The sequence below is a fragment of the Acinonyx jubatus genome, chromosome A2 (genome assembly GCF_027475565.1).
Source record: "Acinonyx jubatus isolate Ajub_Pintada_27869175 chromosome A2, VMU_Ajub_asm_v1.0, whole genome shotgun sequence".
Taxonomy (NCBI): domain Eukaryota; kingdom Metazoa; phylum Chordata; class Mammalia; order Carnivora; family Felidae; genus Acinonyx; species Acinonyx jubatus.
Genome location: NC_069383.1, coordinates 6,518,601 through 6,537,276, shown reverse-complemented (window position 1 = coordinate 6,537,276; position 18,676 = coordinate 6,518,601). Strand labels below are relative to the sequence as shown.

At 47.1% G+C, this 18,676-nt stretch overlaps 2 protein-coding genes across 4 annotated transcripts in view; both read right to left on the bottom strand.

Annotated features, from left to right (window-relative positions):
- LOC106976374 (GTPase IMAP family member 1) overlaps positions 1 to 10,293 on the bottom strand; it is a 47,922-nt gene extending 37,629 nt beyond the window's left edge. The window contains exon 1 of the mRNA XM_053217897.1: positions 10,209 to 10,293. The gene's annotated coding sequence lies outside the window, so the exon portion shown is untranslated. The remainder of the gene's footprint in view (positions 1 to 10,208) is intronic.
- On the bottom strand, positions 5,021 to 10,319 carry LOC128310965 (GTPase IMAP family member 1-like). Of its 3 annotated transcripts, none has more exons than XM_053217885.1 (3): positions 10,209 to 10,319; positions 7,363 to 7,411; positions 5,021 to 6,127 (listed from the first exon to the last, which is right to left on the bottom strand). In XM_053217885.1, the coding sequence occupies exons 2-3, from the start codon at positions 7,403 to 7,405 to the stop codon at positions 5,259 to 5,261; spliced, it is 912 nt and encodes a 303-aa protein (XP_053073860.1). In that variant the 5' UTR covers positions 7,406 to 7,411; positions 10,209 to 10,319; the 3' UTR covers positions 5,021 to 5,258. The 3 variants fall into 3 exon arrangements, with proteins under 3 accessions (XP_053073860.1, XP_053073859.1, XP_053073861.1); XM_053217884.1 differs by lacking the exon at positions 10,209 to 10,319 and adding an exon at positions 9,981 to 10,005; XM_053217886.1 differs by lacking the exon at positions 10,209 to 10,319 and adding an exon at positions 9,786 to 9,868.
- Between the last annotated feature and the right edge of the window lie 8,357 nt (positions 10,320 to 18,676).

Here is an 18,676-nt window from a genome sequence, read left to right as displayed (position 1 = left end):
TGAAATCTTTTTTTAAATTTATGAGTATTTACTATTATGAAAAGTTTCCTCTTGGATTTGATGATTCTGTATCACAGTTTTATGGAATTTAACCTACAAAGTGGTTTCATCATATTATTTCATCATACACGAAAGCTGTCAAGATGAACATTACTGTGATCATGTCAGTAATGAAACGGAACCCCTTTCGGCCCCACATCTTGGAGCAGGTGCATAGGGATGGCTCTGAGACAGACACAAGTCCGGGGCCACGTGCCACACCCTGCTCTCTCCGCTACTCCTTCTAACGCGCCCTCGTGATGTCCCAAGTAGAGCTTTTTACCCGTGGATGTCGAAGCCGTCCTTTGATTCAAGCATGCATTTCCGTATGCGAATTTAAAAGCCATATTACTTATATTTACTTTAAATCCCATTTCTATATGCAAACAAGACAGAAACAAAGAACAATTGGAGGGCGTGTATGGACACGTGTGCACGAGACAACGTGAAATGAAAGAATGACAGGTTAAAGTCAGCCCCACAGTGCGTGCTCGTGCACACGCGGCCCTGGAGGCAGAGCTGGGGACAGCGGCCGTCCCCCAACCCCGGCCCCCTCCCTGTTGCCCCGCGGGTCCCCGAGTTGCCGGGTTACCGAAGGGATTCCCCCCTCACTCAGAGCCCCCGTGTGAGCCCCGCAGGGCTGCTGAGGACGCTTCAGACGGAGATTAATGGTGGACTTCTGCCCAGCGGCACTTCACCGAGCCCAGCTCACTGCAAGGGCCACCAGGGCCCTCAGGCCTCCTGACCACAGCTCACCACAACCCCGAAGTCCAAGCTGCCACCCCCACTCTGGCGCCCCAGGAACTAGTGGCATCTAAGCACAGGCGCGCGCGGGCCCTTCTAATCCACGTGGAACTGGGATGGCCCTAGGGGTCCCCCCAACAACCACCTTCTCCACGTGGAGCTGCCCCCACCTCCCGCCAACACCACCTTCCTTCCAGCCCCTGACCCTGGGCCAGGTGAGTAGGTGCCTCCTGTTGCATCCACACCTACAGACTAGAGCATGGCTGATTTGAAGTGAGGAGCTAACTTCCTTCAAAGTGTTTTGTCACATTATGACAGAGCAATAAGGAAACCCTATGGGTTGGTTACACAACCTAAGGATGGCATCTGATTTTCTAATGATGTGGCGGTCAAGCACTTTCATGGGCTGGCCTACCCCCATTAAACTCCATAGTACCAGCATAGCAGTGGAATGTCGGGGTGTGAGGCTTTCCACCAGTGCACCTGTGGCTCCCTCTTTCTCCATTGTGTGAGACGACCTCTGGGTTTTGTGTTGTTTTGTTTTATTTGTTTGTTTGTTTTGTTTTTTTGCATAGTAATCCATTTGAGAAGCACAATTAAGACATTCCCCAAACTTTGACTTCACTTTGGAAAGACATCAGCCATAATAAATGCTAGAAACTTGGGAACTGTTTTATTTTCAGTATAGTTATTTCTCTTTTTTGGCAGTAAATTATTGTAAAGGAAATAAACCAATGTGTCAGAAGTAAACATTAATATGTATGACCCTGACATCACTTTCACGGGTGATAATAAAACTTCCAAGGGTCACAAAGGGCCAGATCTAGCCGGGTATAAGAACTAGGACAGTATTCAGGAGGGTCAGTGTCTGCTTTGGTCTGAATGTTTGGGCCCCCCCACAGGTTTCATATATTGAAAATTTCGTGCCCAAGAGGATGGTTTTAGGAGCTGGGGCCTTTGGAAGGTGAGTCAGTCAAGAGGGTAGATCCCATATGACTGAGAATTGTGCCCTTCTACAAGAGGCCCCAGAAAGCTGACTCATCCCTTCCACCATGTGAGGACACAGCCAGAAGTCAGCAGCCTGCAACCCAGAGAGGTCTCTCACCAGATCCTGACTGAAATCACATCTCCATCTTGGACCTCCAACCTCTAGAACCATGGGGAAAATTCTTCTGCTATTTAGAAGTGGCCCAGTCTGCGCTTTTTTAAATTTTATTTTTTATTTTTTTAATATGAAATTTATTGTCAAATTGGTTTCCATACAACACTCAGTGCTCATCCCAACAGGTGCCCTCCTCAATGCCCATCACCCCTTGCGTCCTTCCCACCCCACATCAACCCTCAGTTTATTGTCAGTTTTTAAGAGTCTCTATTGGTTTGGCCCCCTCCCTCTCTAACGTTTTTTTTTTTTTCCTTCACCTCCCCAAGGTCTTCTGTTAAGTTTCTCAGGATCCAGATAAGAGTGAAAACATATGGTAACTGTCTTTCTCTGTATGACTTATTTCACTTAGCATAACACTCTCCAGTTCCATCCGCGTTGCTACAAAAGGCCATAATTCATTCTTTCTCATTGCCAAGTAGTATTCCATTGTGTATATGAGACACAATTTCTTTATCCATTCATCAGCTGATGGACATTTAGGCTCTTTCCATAATTTGGTTATTGTTGAAAGTGCTGCCATAAACATTGGGGTACAAGTGCCGCTATGCAGCTGAGTATGCTGAGTATGCATCAGCACTCCTGTATCCCTTGGGTAAATTCCTAGCAGTGCTATTGCTGGATCATAGGGTAGTTCTATTTTTAATTTTTTGAGGAACCTCCACTGTTTTCCGGAGCAGCTGCACCAGTTTGCATTCCCACCAACAGTGCAAGAGGGTTCCTGTTTCTCCACATCCTCTCCAGCATCTATAGCCTCCTGATTTGTTCATTTTAGCCATTCTGACTAGCATGAGGTGGTATCTCAGTGTGGTTTTGATCTGTATTTCCCTGATGAGGAGTGATGTTGAGCATCTTTTCATGTGCCTGTTGGCCATCTGGATATCTTCTTTAGAGAAGTGTCTGTTCATGTTTTCTGCCCATTTCTACACTGGATTATTTGTTTTTCAGGTGTGGAGTTTGGTGAGTTCTTTATAGACTTTGGACACTAGCCCTTTGTCTCATATGTCATTTGCAAATATCGTTTCCCATTCTGTTGGTTGCCTTTTAGTTTTGTTGCTTGTTTCCTTTGCAGTGCAGAAGCTTTTTATCTTCATGAGGCCCCAAAAGTTCATTTTTGCTTTTAATTCCCTTGCCTTTGGAGCTGTGTCATGTAAGAAATTGCTGCGGCTGAGGTCAGAGAGGTTATTTCCTGCTTTCTCCTCTAGGGTTTTGATGGTTTCCTGTCTCACATTCCAGTCATTTATCCAATTTGAGTTTATTTTTGTGAATGGTGTAAGAAAGTGGTCTCGTTTCATACTTCTGCATGTTGCTGTCCAGTTCTCCCAGCATCATTTGTTAAAGAGACTTTTTTTTCCATTGGATATTCTTTCCTGCTTTGTCAAAGATTAGTTGGCCATACTTTTGTGGGTCCAATTCTGGAGTCTCTATTCTATTCCATTGGTCTATGTGTATATTTTTGTGTCAATACCATGCTGTCTTGATGATTACAGCTTTGTAGTAGAGGCTAAAGTCTGGAATTGTGATGCCTCCTGCTTTGGTCTTCTTCTTCAATATTACTTTGGCTATTCAGTGTGTTTTGTGGTTCCCACAAATTTTAGGATTGCTTGTTCTAGCTTCAAGAAGAATGCTGGTGCAGTTTTGATTGGGATTGCATTGAATGAGTAGATAGCCTTGGGTAGTATTGACATTTTAACAATATTTACTCTTCCAATCCATGAGCATGGAATGTTTTTCCATTTCTTTGTATCTTCTTCAATTTCCTTCATAAGCTTTCTATAGTTTTCAGCATCCACATCTTTTACATCTTTGGTTAGTTTTATTCCTAGGTATTTTATGCTTCTGGTTCAATTGTGAATGGGATCAGTTTATTTGTCTTTCTGTTGCTCCATTATTGGTGTATAAGAACGCAACTGATTTCTGTACATTGATTTTGTATCCTGCGACTTTGCTGAATTCATGTATCAGTTCTAGCAGATTTTTGGTGGAATCTATCGGGTTTTCCATGTATAATATCATGTCATCTACAAAAAGTGAAAGCTTGACTTCATCTTTGCCAATTTTGATGCCTTTGATTTCTTTTTTTGCCTGATTGCGGATGCTAGAACTTCCAACACCATGGTAAACACAGTGGTGAGAGTGGACATCCCTGTCATGTGTCTGATCTCAAACCCTCAGAAATACAAGCAATTCTCAGGGAATACCATGAAAAATTATATGCCAACAAGTTGGATAACCTGGAAGAAATGGACAAATTCCTAAGCACCCACACACTTCCAAAACTCAAACAGGAAGAAATAAAAAATTCGATCAGTTATCAAATATCTCCCAACAAATAAGAGTCCTGTACCACATGGTTTCCCTGGGGAATTCTACCAGACACTTAAAGCAGAGAGAATACCTATCTTTCTCAAGCTGTTCCAAAAAATAGAAGGGAAGGAAAACTTCTAGACTCATCCTTTGAAGCCAGCATTAATTTGATTCCTAAACCAGACAGATACCCAACAAAAAAAAGAGAACTATAAGCCAATATCCCTGATGAATACGGATGCAAAAATTCTCAGTAAGATACTAGCTAGAAGTCAAATTCAACAGCATATAAAAAGAGTTATTTACCATTTTCAAGTGGGATTCATTTCTGGGCTGCAGGGCTGGTGCAACATATGCAAATCAATCAGTGTGCTACATCACATGAATAAAAGAAAAGAAAAGAACCATGTGATCCTGTCAATCAATGCAGAAAAACCATTTGACAAAATTCAGCATCCTTTCTTAAAAAATACCCTGGAGAGTGTTGGGATAGAAGGAACATACTTAAACACCATAAAGGCCATTTATGAAAAGCCCACAGCTAATATCATCCTCAATGGGGAAAATCTGAGAGCTTTCCCATTGTTTTTTTTTTTAATAGCAACTCAAGCGGACTAAGAGAGTGTCTACGTTTTGATAAGTGCTCACACACACACACAAATGTTTGTTTCCCTTTGCCATGAATCCACTTTCTATATAAAACACTACCAGTCAATGCACTATTTTTTCAAGAAGGAAAAATACCTCCAAACTACTAAAATGAATTAAGGACATTTGAAAGTTAACCACATTTATTTGAATAGTGTACATATAGTCAAAAGTGACATTTGAATGCTAAAAGTGAACTTGAGCCTTTGCAAAGTCGATACAGTGTCCAAGGCGTCCTGAGTCATTAAGACTCCCAGTCTGAAACTCCAGGTTTCCTTTGAAATTGGGTTTAAGTTCCCCTCAGCGCCTTGACCCAGCCCCTTTACCTTCCAGGCTCCCCGCATTTGGAAGGGCAGCTCCTTCAATCTGGGCCTGGAGCCCCCCGCTGGAGAAGCAGCAGGACAAGTAACAGTGCTCCCCCAAGCAGCAGGAGCGCCAGCGGCCACCCCCGCCTCGCGGCCTCCAGCCAGCGCCGCCCCCGCCCCCACTGCCGACCCCACCCCAGCCCCAGACCGCGGGCCGCCAGCCGCGCGGCCACCAGGCGGAGCGTGTCCTCGGGACGCGCGTGGCGCCGGGCCCACGCCAGGCTGTACACGTCGTCGGTGAAGGGCGCGCCGTCGTGCTCCAGCGCCAGCCGCTCCACCAGCGCCAGCAGCTCGCCCACCTGCGCATCGCGCTCGGCGCCCTCCGCCCGGTTGTCCAGGGCGCACACGCGGCCGCCGCACTCGGCCACCAGGGCCCGCAGCGCGCGGTTGTCGGTGGCGCGCACGTAGTCGTGCAGCGAGCCCCCCTCCAGGTCCTCCCGGCGCGTGAAGACGACCACGGCGCGCGCCAGGACGCCGGCGCCGAACAGCTCGCGGACGCCGCGCGCCGCCTCCTCGTCCTGGGCGGTGAAGCGGCCCAGCTGCGTGACCAGCAGCAGCGCGTGCGGCCCGGGCGCCGAGAGCAGGTAGCAGCTGGCCCGCTGGGTGCAGTCCGGGTCCGCGTGCCGGCCTTGGGCGGTGAAGAGGTCGGGGGTGTCGGTGACCTCCACGCGCCACCCGGCCCAGCTGCGGCTCCCCAGGGCGCAGCTTCTGGTCACCGGGGTGGCCGCGAGCCTGGACGGGAAGAGCCTGTGGCCCAGGATGCTGTTGCCCGTGGCGCTCTTGCCCACTCCGGTCCTGCCGGCCAGGATGAGCCTGAGCCTGCGCTCCTGCGCGAGCGGCTGCTGGTCGTCCGGGTCCTGGGAACCTGTGAGGACAGAGTAGGCGTGGGCCGCCGGCCTGAGAGCGCGCGTCCTGCTCCACCGGGCTCCTGGGTACCTCCTGAACGGAGGAGGGCAAGGACGCCTCCCGCTTCTGCTTGTCCAACCAGGCCTTTCCCAGGCGCTCTGGTTAGAGCTTGTGTGACTCCGGGGGCATCTTTAGCCACCTTTCTTCCATTTTGGCTCCAGTGCGTGCACCTGCCCCCCAGTCCATGCTCCGGCACCGGGTGCCCACTGCTCTGGAGGGTCCCCCTCGACGGTCGCAGGCCATGACTTCAACTGACATTACCTGTGGTCGTCCGCACCGTGCAGAGCTGCTCCGTGCTTGACGACTTCCCAGGCCTCAGTCAGACTTCTCCCAGGGCCATCCCGGTGAGGAGATGCGGGAGGGCACAGAAGGCCTGGGAGTGAAGGGCTGTCTGGAGTCCCAGACATCCCGGGTTGGAATCACAGCCCCGCATGTGCCAGCTGTGGAACCCTGGGCAAGTTTAGTCTAAGCGTTCAACGTCTTCTGCATAATGGGAGGGGTGACAGAGAATTGTGTCTCCCAGGGTTGCTCTGAGTATTAGATGACAGGATCTCTTTGCTTCTTCCCTTCCTCCACTTCCCCTCCTCCTCCCTCTTCTCTCTAGGAAACCTGCTTCCAGTAAGACACAGTTAACCCTCCATCCTTGTTCACGTATACAGTCTACGTGGTAAACCGTGTTCCCTCTAGTCCATGATCTCAACCCTCCACATCTTCTGTGGGGATTGGAGTAGATGGCTTATCCTCATTGTACCCTTTGGGACCCAAGGCACAGTCTGGTCAAGGCACTTAATATCCTACAGTAGGGCAGGGGCAGAGGTCCAGCAAAAATGCAAAGCTGGGGCTCTAGCTGTTTCACCCCAGCATGGGGACATGTCTGGGATTTGTCTCTGTTCAGTCTTTTCTTTTTTTTAATATTTATTTATTTTTGAAAGAGACAGAGAATGCGAGTGGGTTGGGACAGAGAGAGAGGGAGACGAAGCTGAAACAGGCTCTAGGCTCTGAGCTGTCAGCACAGAGCCCAATGTGGGGCTCGAACTCACGAGCTGCAAGAACATGACCTGAGCTGAAGTCAGACGCTCAACCGACTGAGCCACCCAGGTGCCCCAATGTCTCTGTTCAGTCTTGAGTTAGCCCATGGCCTTGGGACCCAGAGCTGATGCCTAGGGGCAAGTACACACTGAGATCAGTTCTTACCGTAGGCATTTTCTTCATCCCTGGCCATCTTGCGTCCTCCCATGCCCACCTGAAAGAGTTCCAAACACAACCTGTTAGTTCCTTCATTCCTTCAATCATTCATTCGTTTATCGAATAGGTATAACTACCTAAGGTGGCTCAGGCAAGGTCCAAAGAGCTGGTGACATCCCAATGAAAAGGTCATGCTTCCTGCCCTCCTCTGAACATCAGAATTTGGGGACGAACCCTGGAAGGACCTGGTTGGTATTGGAACCAAACCGTGTGATCCTTTGGTGAGCCTCCTTGGTCCTTTCAGGGACCCTGAATGCAAATGACAGAATGGTGGTGATAACCCGTCCTCTGTGTCAGTGAGTGAGCCTTAGCTGAGAATTTCCCAGGTAATTTATGTCAGTGGCATTAACTGTAGGCACAAAGTGTTCCCAGAAGATTCCACAGCCAGGGGAGACTTTGGAAAACCCTGAGAATCAGAAATTCTCCTCAGTGACTTAGGGAACCACCTTAGGGCGGTTGGCCAGGGATGGGCAGGGGTGGGGGACAAGAAGAGAGTTTGCAGTTTGCTTTTGAAAATTGGAAACGATACCTATCTCCCATGCTGATGTGAAGAACCTGTGATCTGCTCTCCGAAGACCAAAGAATTTGGCTTGTGTCATTTGTGTAAATATGACCTGTGTGCTGGAGAGATGGGACACTCCCTTCCGGCTCCTGGTGTTCCTGCCCCGAATCTGAGGCCTCTCAAACTAAGCAATGACCCCAAGTCCGGCAGGATTTACTACAGCTAGCCACTCAGTGATGGAGTCTGCTTGATCTCACGAGGACCTGGTCACAAGGGCGCAGCTCTGCTCTGTCTGCTTTGCCAGCCCTGTGTCCCACTCACTCCCCTTCTGGGTCAGCTGCTCCGCAGAGGACAGGTTTCAGGGCCTTTCCAGCCCGCCTGTGCACTCACCCCATGACCACTCCTTCTCTCCCACGTTTCTGTCTGAGTCTTGTCTGTGCCCTGCCATCCATTTCAAATGCTACCTCTTCATGGCAACACCTGGCTACTGCTGTGTCCCATGGGCAACACACAAGGACAAGCAAAGGGAAGGGTTGATTGATAACTTGTCTCTGACCCGTTAGATGACAGGTTTGTCTTCTGCATAACGCCCCTTTCGGCTCCCCAAAGCCCTTGGTAAAGTTGATTCCACAGGCCTCAGGTGAGTAGTGATCTTGTGTGTAAAAATTAGCAAACTCCCATAACTGACTGCACAGCAGAACTGAAGAAACAGCCAGAAGATTCAGTGCAAGGAACAAGAATTTAGCTAAAGCAAGAAGTCCTTATCGATGACGCAACTGACCAAGTATGCTCTAGGGAATCCACTGGACTCCTGGCCCTTATGGGATTTCTCAAAGTTTTGTGATGGTTTGGGATGGGATTTGAAAAATTCTTCCAGAGTTTCTGAGAGCTGACATCTGGCATTTAGAGGCTTGGAGTCATTGACTGATGTAGAACATGGAGACTCCTAGCATCTTAAATGGGATTGGATATTATGTAATCCCCTGCTTCCTGAACCTGCTGTCTTTTGGAGGTATCTATGGGAGTCTTTAAAATATATATTTGACCTTTTGTTTCATAGATCTGTACTTTAATAAGAAAAAAGGGGGTACCTTTGTGGCTCAGTCTGTTAAGTGTCTGACTCTTAATTTTGGTTCAGCTCATGATCTCATGGTTTGTGGGTTTGAGTCCCTCATCAGGCTCTGTGCTGATAGCACAGAGCCTGCTTCAGATTCTCTCTCCTTCTTCTTCATGTGTGCCTCCCCTGGTCACATGTCTGTCTCAAAAATAAACAAACAAACAAACAAATAAATACATAAATAATAAATAAACGTTAAAAAAACGGTATCTGTTATCCCTCCTCCTGAGGGATTTCTTTTTTTTTTTTTTTGTAATTTTTTACTGTTTCCTTATTTTTTTGAGAGACGGTGAGACAGAGCATGAGCAGGGAAGGGTCAGAGAGAGAGAGGGAGACGAAGAATCCAAAGCAGGCTCCAGGCATTGAACTGACAGCACAGAATCCATCCCAGGGCTCAAAGCTTAATGGACCAAGCCACCGAGGCACCCTCCCCAACCCCTGAGTGATTCTAATGCATTGGGTCCCTGCTCTGAGTTTCTGGGCCATTCATCCTGTCCAAGCCCTTCATTTATAGCCAGTGTGGTGATGAAGAGGGCTCCAGCGCACAGAGCCCTGGGTAGCTTGGGCGGGGGACGGGATGTGCAAGGACACACAAGCACGTGTACTGCAGAGGTTTGAAGACCATGTTCATAACTGTTGCTGGCTCCTACAAGTCCCTGGGGGTGCACAGGACTGAGGAGGTGGAGAGTGTGAGTGGGGTTCGGCTCACAGACACGATTTCCACTCTGCGATGTGTTCTGAGGTTAGACTCACTTGTTTGTCCTCAGAAATGTCTCTCTCCTTGGCTGCACATGCCCTCAGAGGGAGTGTCTGCAGCCTTCTCCAGCGTGCTCAGCCCTGGCACTGCTTCTAGCAAACACCTTTCTGACCAGGCGAGGAGCAGGACAGGATGAAGTATGTAGTCCCAAGTAAAAGTGTGTGCACTCCACCGCTGGAGAAGATGCTTACCATTTCTTCTTCCCTTGCTTGTTCTGAAACTCAGAGCTCCCTGAAAAGCCTGCAAGGGTGAAGTTATTCTTTCTAGATCCCGCTCCCCTTCCTGGGAGGTAGTAGAATGCAGGTGCCCACTCAGTGAGCTGCAACCAGGCCCTGAATTTCTTAGAGCCCCCCCCACGCCCCCAATTCCTCCACTCCCCCCTGCCCCAGGTGGCTCCCTTCCTCTCCATGTGTGCTCACCTTCCAGCAGAAGTGGTGACAGGCTCTGCTGTTGGCTGCAGAAACCCGCGTCCTGGTGCTGTGCCTTGGGTTGTGAGTACAGAGGCTGTTCCTGCCAGCACAGCACAGGGAGGAAGTCTCAGAGCCCAGGGAGGGAGGGCCCAGTGGTGACGATTTAAAGGGACAGGACATGGGCCAGGTGGGCCAGCAAGTGGTGCCTTTGTGTTGTTTCCACTGCACAACCCACCTGTCCTGCTTGGGACTGTGCTGATCCTTTCCGAAGGTCGCCGTGGCACCACATCTTGTTCCCGGGAGGGGCTGTAACCTCAGTGAAGGGCAGTTTAGACTTCTGAGGCCTGTTCTCAGTTTTGGCCTCTGCCCACTACTCTTATCTCCAGTTGCCGTTTGCTTTTTGGGTGTTTTCCTAGAAAATGGCCTCTTGAGAATCTCCTTCCCCAGGAATCAGGGAGGAATCCTTGACTGGACATCAGTGTGGACAGGGCCACCAATGTGGTCCTCTCTGCCATCTCCTCATTCCTAAAGAAAAAGAGGTCTTTTGAGCTATTAAAGATCAGACAGCAGGAAGAGGATGGAATTTTCATAGGAGACTTAGGCTAGCCTCAAGTTGGTATCTCTGACCCAAGTGTCTGTTTCTCCTCTCAGGAGGTCATGAGAGAAGAAAATACCGTGAGTAAAATAGCCAGACAATTGTGGAGAGAAGGCCACAACAGCGAATGGTGCTATGTGCCCTGGACCTGGTTTGTTCTGGAATCATCTCTGCGAGCTTGCCTAACTCACATACAGTTTCTGGAGTCAACTCTCCCCGTGTGTAGTGAGGGCTTTCAGTTAACCTGGAGCTAATGCTCTGGGGCCTGATTTTTAGCCAGTCTTGCCAGTTCATTCTCTCTAGTGAAGATACCTAACCCATGGCCCTCCACCTTATCCCCCCACACCCTATCCAGCTTTATTGAGATATAACTGAAATATAACACTGTAATTTTAAAGGGTGCAATGTGTTGATTTGATACACTCTATATTGCAAAATAATTGCCAGCACAGTATTATTAGCTAACACCTGCATCACATCACATATTTACCATTGCTCTCCTTTTGAGTGAGAACATTTAAGATCATCTACTCTCTTACTAACACTTAAGGTATGATACACTGGTATGAGCTATAGTCACTGTGCTGCACATTAGATCCCCACAACTTATTCATCTTATAACTGGAACTTTGTACTCTTTGACCAATGTCTCCCCATCCCCCCATCCCCCAGCCCCTTGTCACCACTGTTCTACTCTCCATTTCTATCAGTTTGGCTTTTTAAAATTCCAATAAAATGATATCATATAGTGTTTGTTTTTCTCTGTTCGACCTGTTTTGCTTACGATAATGCCCTCAAGTTCGACCCTGTTGTTGCAAATGACAAGATGTTCCTCTCTCTTTTCACAGAACTATATATATATATATATATATATATATATATATATATATATATATACCCATAGATGGACCCTTAGGTTGCTTCCACATCTTGGGTATTGTGAGCAATGCTGTAGGGAGCTTGTGAGTGCAGATCTTTCTTTGAGATCTTGCTTGCATTTCTTTTGGATAAATACCCAGAAGTGGGATTGCCGGATCAAATGTAATGCTACCTATAATTTTTGGAGGACCGTCCATACTGTTTTCCACAGTGGCTGCACCAATTTGCGTCCCGTGCACAGTGCACAAGGCTTCCCTTTTCTCCACATCCTCCCTAATACTTGTTACCTCTTGTCTTCTTGATGATAGCCATTCTCACAGGTGTGATTGGAAACCTCATTGTGGTTTTGATTTGCGTTTCCCCTGATGATGGTGATACTGAGCACATCTTCATGCACCTATGTGCCACCTGGATGTCCTCTTTGGGAAAATGCCTGTTTAGTTCCTGTGTCCTTTTTAAATAAATTGCTCGGGTGTTGCTATTAATTATATGAGTTCTGTATGTATGTTGGGTATTAGCCCTTTATCAAATATATGATTTGCAAATACTTTCTCCCATTCAGCGGGCTGCCTTTTTGTATTGTTGATGGTTTCCTTTGCCAGGCAGAAGCGTATTAGTTGGATGTAATCTCACTTGTTCATTTTATCTGTCGCTGCCTTTGCTTTTGTGGTCAAATCCAAAAAATTATTGCCAAGACTGATGTAAAGGAGCTTACCCCCTGTTATACTCTAGGATTTCAAGTCTCTGAGATTTATTGAGGCTCATTTTATGTCCTATTGGTCATATTTAGGAGAACGTTCTCTGTGTACCTGAACAGAATGCATAATCTACTTCGTTGGGTAAAGTGCTCTAGTGTTAGGTCTAGTTGGTTTATCTGTGGGTCACATCTCTTTCTGTTTTGACCTTCTGATTAGCTGTGGTATGCGTTGGTCAGCGTGGACATTGAAGTCTACAGCTTGTTGTTGAAGTGTCTATTTCTCCTTGATGCCCGTTATTTTTTGTTTCCTGTGTTTTGGGGCTCAATTGTGAAGTTCATGTGTGTTTATAATTATTACATCTTCAAATTCACTGAATCTTTGTTCTAGCCATTGAAGTCTATCGTTGAGCTCCACTAGTAAAATTTTCATTTCAGTCATACTTTTCCGCTGCAGAATTTCTATTTTGTTGTTTAAAAAAGCAATTTCTGTATTCTTATGGACACACAGACAGCAGCAAATCAAGGCCTAGAAAGGCAGAAAGGGAATCAGTATCCAGATTCACTACACCATGTTACCTAAAATACCCAGTTTTAACAAGAACTGTAAGATGTACAATGAAACAGGAAGGTGTGACCCATATAGGGGAAAAACTCAGGCCACAGGAATTGCCTGGCAGAGGCCCTGGATGTTGGATTCAGAGACAGGGCTTCCAAAGAGCAGTTCTAAGCATGTTGAAAGAACTGAAGGAAATCAGTGTGAAAACTCCCACCACTGGTACCATACTAGATGAAAGGCTGAGAGCTTTGCCCCTGTGATCAGAGATAAGACAAGGATATCTGCTCTGGTCGCTTCACTGCAACTTTGTGCAGGGGGTTTGCATGTTTGGCTGGACTCTCCTGGTGAAGTCTGCTTCCCCTGCAGGGTGAAACCTCTGGTGTCTCTCCTGAGAGGGTGCAGCCTGGGCCTGCACAGTCCCGGGAGGTGACAGTTGTCTTAGGCCCACTCTGTGCGTCTTTCCCTAACCACTCTGTCTGTCCATACTATACCCGGCGGTTAAACCTACTGACCTCCAGCTGATTCCTCCCAAGATACCGTCCTCTTGCTGGAAGGCTGAGGGGACAGGGAGCCCCACCTTTGGCCACACCTCCCAGAATGCAGCTTCCTTCCAGAGGAGCTGAGTGTGTGTTGGAAGGGAGGAAGCAGCTTATGGTAAGTGTCACAGACTCACTGTTCTTACTACTATTTAGTAGACTTTTTTTCTGAAATAGTCTTTCTTCGTTTGCTGAATGATCTTAGAACAACATTAAGAGAGTTTAATATATTTTTAAAAATATATACGTTGCACCACTTATGGCTGTCCCACCAGTACTAGGTCTGTAGGGTTCCTCCAGGACATATGGAAGCCTGTCTTACTTTTGGGTCAAACTCTGGCCACAGGCCAACTCCCCTCTTCTTCCTTCCTGCTGGCTACCTGGAGTTTGCCTCATTTTGTCTTCCCCTTGTGGTGTCTTATTATAGTTAAATGAAACAGCGCCAAAAGGGAGCCAGGCAGCAGTTACCACTGTCTTACCGACAGCCGTCTTTATACGGAGTCCCGCTGTCCTACTAACTGCAGATATGGTGAACTTGGAGAGGGTGAGAGAGACGCTGGCCTCTCCCTGTATTTCCAAAGAGTCGTTTATATTCTTTAACAGCTTGGACATGAGTCATTTCAGTGCAACTTTCATGTTCTATATCTTCCGGATAAATAAATAATAGTGAAAAATAATAAAGCTGCTTGGCTGTTTGTTAGCTATTTATGTTTTGAGTGAAAAATTTTTAAAACTTGGGGGGACGTGAGGGGCTATTTGCTTGAGCATCTGACTCCTTGTTTCAGTTCAGTTCATGATCTCACTGTTTGTGAATTCAAGCCCTGCGTCGGGCTCTGTGCTGGCAAGGAGTGTGCTTGGGATCCTCTCTCTCCCTCTTTATCTAGCCTTCCCCTCCTCATTCTCTCTCTCTCTCTCAAAATTAACGAATAAACTTTAATCAATCAATCAATCATTCAGTGAACAAACAACCCTAGAAAAATTGGTCAAAATTTTGGAAGGTAGCAGCATCCGTGTGCACCTGTTCTAATAAAGAGCAGAACTGACTTGTTCAGCCCACGTTAGGGTGAAAAGATCTAGCTGCTGTGCTTGCTTTGTACGGGTCCTGGTGGGAGATTCCCAGGAAGACATCCACCTCATCCTCAGGCCAGCACCAGGCTGGGGAGAGATGGAAAAAGTATCCTGTGCAGAGGCCAGTGAGATCTCCATGGTGGGGTTCCTCCTTGGCTCCGCCTTCCTGCCCCAGTGCCTTTTGAGCACAAGAGCAGCCACAAATGAGAAGACATGAACCTGTGACCTTGCCTTTGTGGCCTGATGAGTAAGACAGACTCGGGAGAGGTGAGGCAGGAAATTGCTGGGGCTGAAGTAAGATGTATGTTTTTCTGTGCATGAGTGAATTTACGAGAAATCACCCTGTTGCCCATTTCTTGAAAATGCAAGGGACTGTGGGAAACAATAACAGAAAAAACTGTGCTGTGATATGGTGCCATAAATATAAGTCTTTCTTTTATCCCTCGTTAAAGATTTACTTACCGTGTTTATCATTTGTAATAAAACACTCGAGACACTCCACAAAGATGAGAGTGAAGCAATAAAAGATGTCAAGTTGAAACCAAAAGAAAGAAATGAAGGTAACAGCAGAAACCGTGCCAACTTTGTTCTAAATCCCAGAGAGGGCAGATCACTGAAGGCTGTCGGCTGGTCCTGGCAGCCTGTGAGTTCTTTCCCTGACCCCCATTCTCCCAAGCTGCCTCTTCCACCGTTGGTACCGAGGAATGGCTAAGAATCCAGGGGCCATCCAAGCAAAGGCTGTGGGGTTTGGAGGTGTGGAACTGGAAAGTCTAGGCGGATGAGTGAGGTAGGATGCTGTGTGTGTGGAGAGTAGCAGAGAACTCGGGGAAAAACATGCCTGTGCCTTTCCTTCTTGTGTTCATGGCTTTTGGTGCTGGCTGGTAAATAAAGGTGATGTCCAGGACCATCTGTAAGTGTCCATTATTCTGATGGCCCAGGAATGCCAAAGCCCTGGGGAAAAAGGCCCATACTCGTATTCACACGTGGGTCCTCCAGCCAGGAGTCCTGGGACTGGGCCCTCCTCAGGGTCTCCCTTTGGGGCCACAGGCCCCTGTTCCACCTGGAGATTTATACCTACAGCTAACCAACACCTGAGAAGTTGTGTGGGTACATGGGCCCAGGCTCATGAATCATGCCGGGGGGGAGAGACTTGGGATTCGTCTTCATTGGGAGAGGCCCAGATAGTCTCGCATGGTGCTGTACTGTAGGAGGCATTGAATGAGACAATCTAGGACTTCTTATCTGCAAAGATACTGGGGCATAAGGGGATTGTGGTTTTTTGGGGTCTGTTTGTGTTTGGGTTTTCTCCAAGCCATAGATCTTGATCGTGGCAGAATCAGGCCCACACACTTTTCCACTGACTGATTTTTATATATTAAGGAGCCATTTTTGCTGATTAAGAGAAAATAGTCCTTTTGTGCAGTGTTGGTATTCTGTAAGACTGAGGGATTGATTGTTGCTGCTGGGACTGGGGCCTGCTTTTACCTATGACCCCCAGCTCATGGCGCCCTGACAGTCTGCCTGTTTGCCTTCAGAGTTCAGGAGGCCTTAACCGCACTCCCAGGTCTTAAATTCCTGTGTGTCTCTTTAAAAGAAACAATTGTTAGTTTTTGTTTTGGTGTTGTATATTTGTTTCCAAAAAGAAAAGTCTTCAGAGGACTGAAATCTAAATTCTGAGAAAGCCCCAAGCTCTCTCTCATCAGGGAGACCCGGGGTCTGTCTGAGCCAGAAATGTGGTGGGAATGAGGAAGAATGTAGTCTAGAAGATTTGTCCGCTCACACTGTGCCCCAGAAGAGGAGACCTTTGGGTTTCTCAGAGGATGGGACAAGAACGCAGGCAGGGGCAAGGTGGAGGGGACATGCTGGATGGCTAGCACTGCACGACAGGTCGTCCAAACTGCAGTTGAAACAGCTGAGACATGGATTGTGTGGTAGCTCCTGGAGTCCAAAGTCAAGATGCCAGCAGAGGCGTGCTCTCTCTGAAGCCTCAAGTGGGGGAATTTACTTGCTTCTTCCTGGGCTCTGCTGGCAGCTGGCCATCTTGGTGCTCCTTGGCTGGCAGATAGGCCACCACTCTCCTTCCTCACGCATTTCATTAGAAGCAGCAAGGAGAAACCAGGCCGCACCTTCCACACTGTTCTCGGAATTCTCCTCAGCTAAATATTCAAGTTCATCACTTACATGGTCTACTCTCCACCCAGCAGCCCACCTCAGTTTAGCCTGCCTCCCAGCCCCCTGCCCACTGCCATTTTATAGCAAGTGCCATCATCCCTCCAATGTCCAGCAGCATGGTCCCCACCTCTCTCTGGGACCTCACCAGAAAGTGACCTGGATGTTCATCCTACCACCGACATCCTCTTAGGCCTTTCTTTTTATCACGTACCTCAGAATTCTTCGAGCCTCCATGCATTACTCAATTTCAAAACGACTCCTACATTTTAGGTAATTACCAGAGCAGGACTCTACTTCTTGGCCTTAAAATCTATATTAGTTCCCCCAGGAGCTGCTGTAACAAATGACCACAAACTGTTGCTTAAAGAGCAGAAACTTACTGTCTCATTGTTATGGCTACTGTCTCACTGGCACAGGCTACAAGTGCCAAACCGAGACGTTCCCAGGGCCATACTCTCCATGAAGGCTCTGGGGAAGGATCCTTCTTTGCTGCATCTTAGCTTCTGGTGCTGGGTGTCCTGCTTTGTTCTTTGCCTTCTAGGTGCTTCACTCCAATCTCTGCCTCTTTTGTCACATGGTCTTCTCTGTGTATCTGTGTGTAAACTTCCCTCACTGTGAATGAAACGATTCCAGGCATTGGAGTAGGGCTCAACCTTAACTTCATGACATGACATCACAGAGACCGTGCTCCAGAGAAGGTCACATTCTCAGGTACCAGGAGTTAGGACTTTTTTAGGGGGACACAATTCAACCTATGATATGGTAAGAGAGGGACAGTGTGTGCAGTGTGGGGGTACAGTACCCCTGATCTCTTCCTCTCCAGTCCTAGTTGCAGTTACCAGATTAAGCCCATTGGGATAGTTTTCTTAGGTCTCTGCTTCTAGGAAATCTTCTACTGCCTAGGGCTTAAAATCCACATTCCTTGGCCTCGTATTTAACAGTCATTATAATCCGTCTCAACTCCTCTTCCAAGAATGAGATTCTTCTAGGTATCATTGTTCCCGTTAATATCCGTTTTACACTTTTGTAAGGAATGAATGTGATAATGACATAGAGGTCAGTGCCTGGGACACAGTAGGCCCTCAGTAAAGGCTGGTAATGATTCCTGCACTCCAAATTGTTAGCTGTTCTCTGCCTGTGTCCAGTGTTATTTCCACCTCCAAGGCTTGGATCATGCTGTTTCTCCCTCTCTTTCTTATCCGCAGTTTTAAAAAAAAGCAAACTCATGACTCCTGGGCAAGTATAAACACATCAAAGATTTTGCTCAACTCATGGCTTCACTAGAGAACCAGTATGATTCTATAATTGGTTCAATTTCCTTTGGGTGGCTCAATCAATTAAGCATTTGACTCTTGATCTCAGCTCAGGTCTTGACCTTAGGGTCTTAAGGTTGGGATCCATGCTGGGTGTGAAACCTAGTTAAAAACAAACAAGAAGCAAAGAATAAAACAAAAAACACAAACAAAGAGAAACACAAACTTCATTTGAAATCAAGGGTTGATGTGTTTAAGAGTGTAGTAAAATGGAATTTTTGAGTTCTATATTCCACCAGACAGAAAATTCGCTGAGTATCTCCAAGGCAGAGATGTGCAAAAATCCTCTCTGTCCTTAAAGTGTTGTAAAATATCACAGCTGATCATCAAGCACAGCACCACACAGAACTATAGAACACTCCAGTAATCTGTCGTGCCTATTTCTAAATTTTGGATCATTTTCATAGCGTTCTCTACTTTGTGATCATAAACAGTCTCCAACAAGTATTGTTGATCCTAGAAGATTGTTTTTACCATGCATGGCCTGATCATTTATACAGATGCAGCAAGAATCTTAATTAACTGGAAAAGCCTACTTGAATTTGCTCGTGAAATCTAGAGCCTAATCATATTAAGCAACTATCAATTCCAAAGGATAAACTTCTTTTGGAAATTTTCAAAATGAGTTTTGAATCAGACTTTTCAAAGCCCCTGCCAATCT

Coding starts and splice junctions, on each gene's coding strand:
- LOC128310965 (XM_053217884.1), bottom strand. Junction 6,128..7,362: donor GGATGAAGAAAATGCCTACG/GTAAGAACTGAT, acceptor CTGTCCTCACAG/GTTCCCAGGACCCGGACGAC.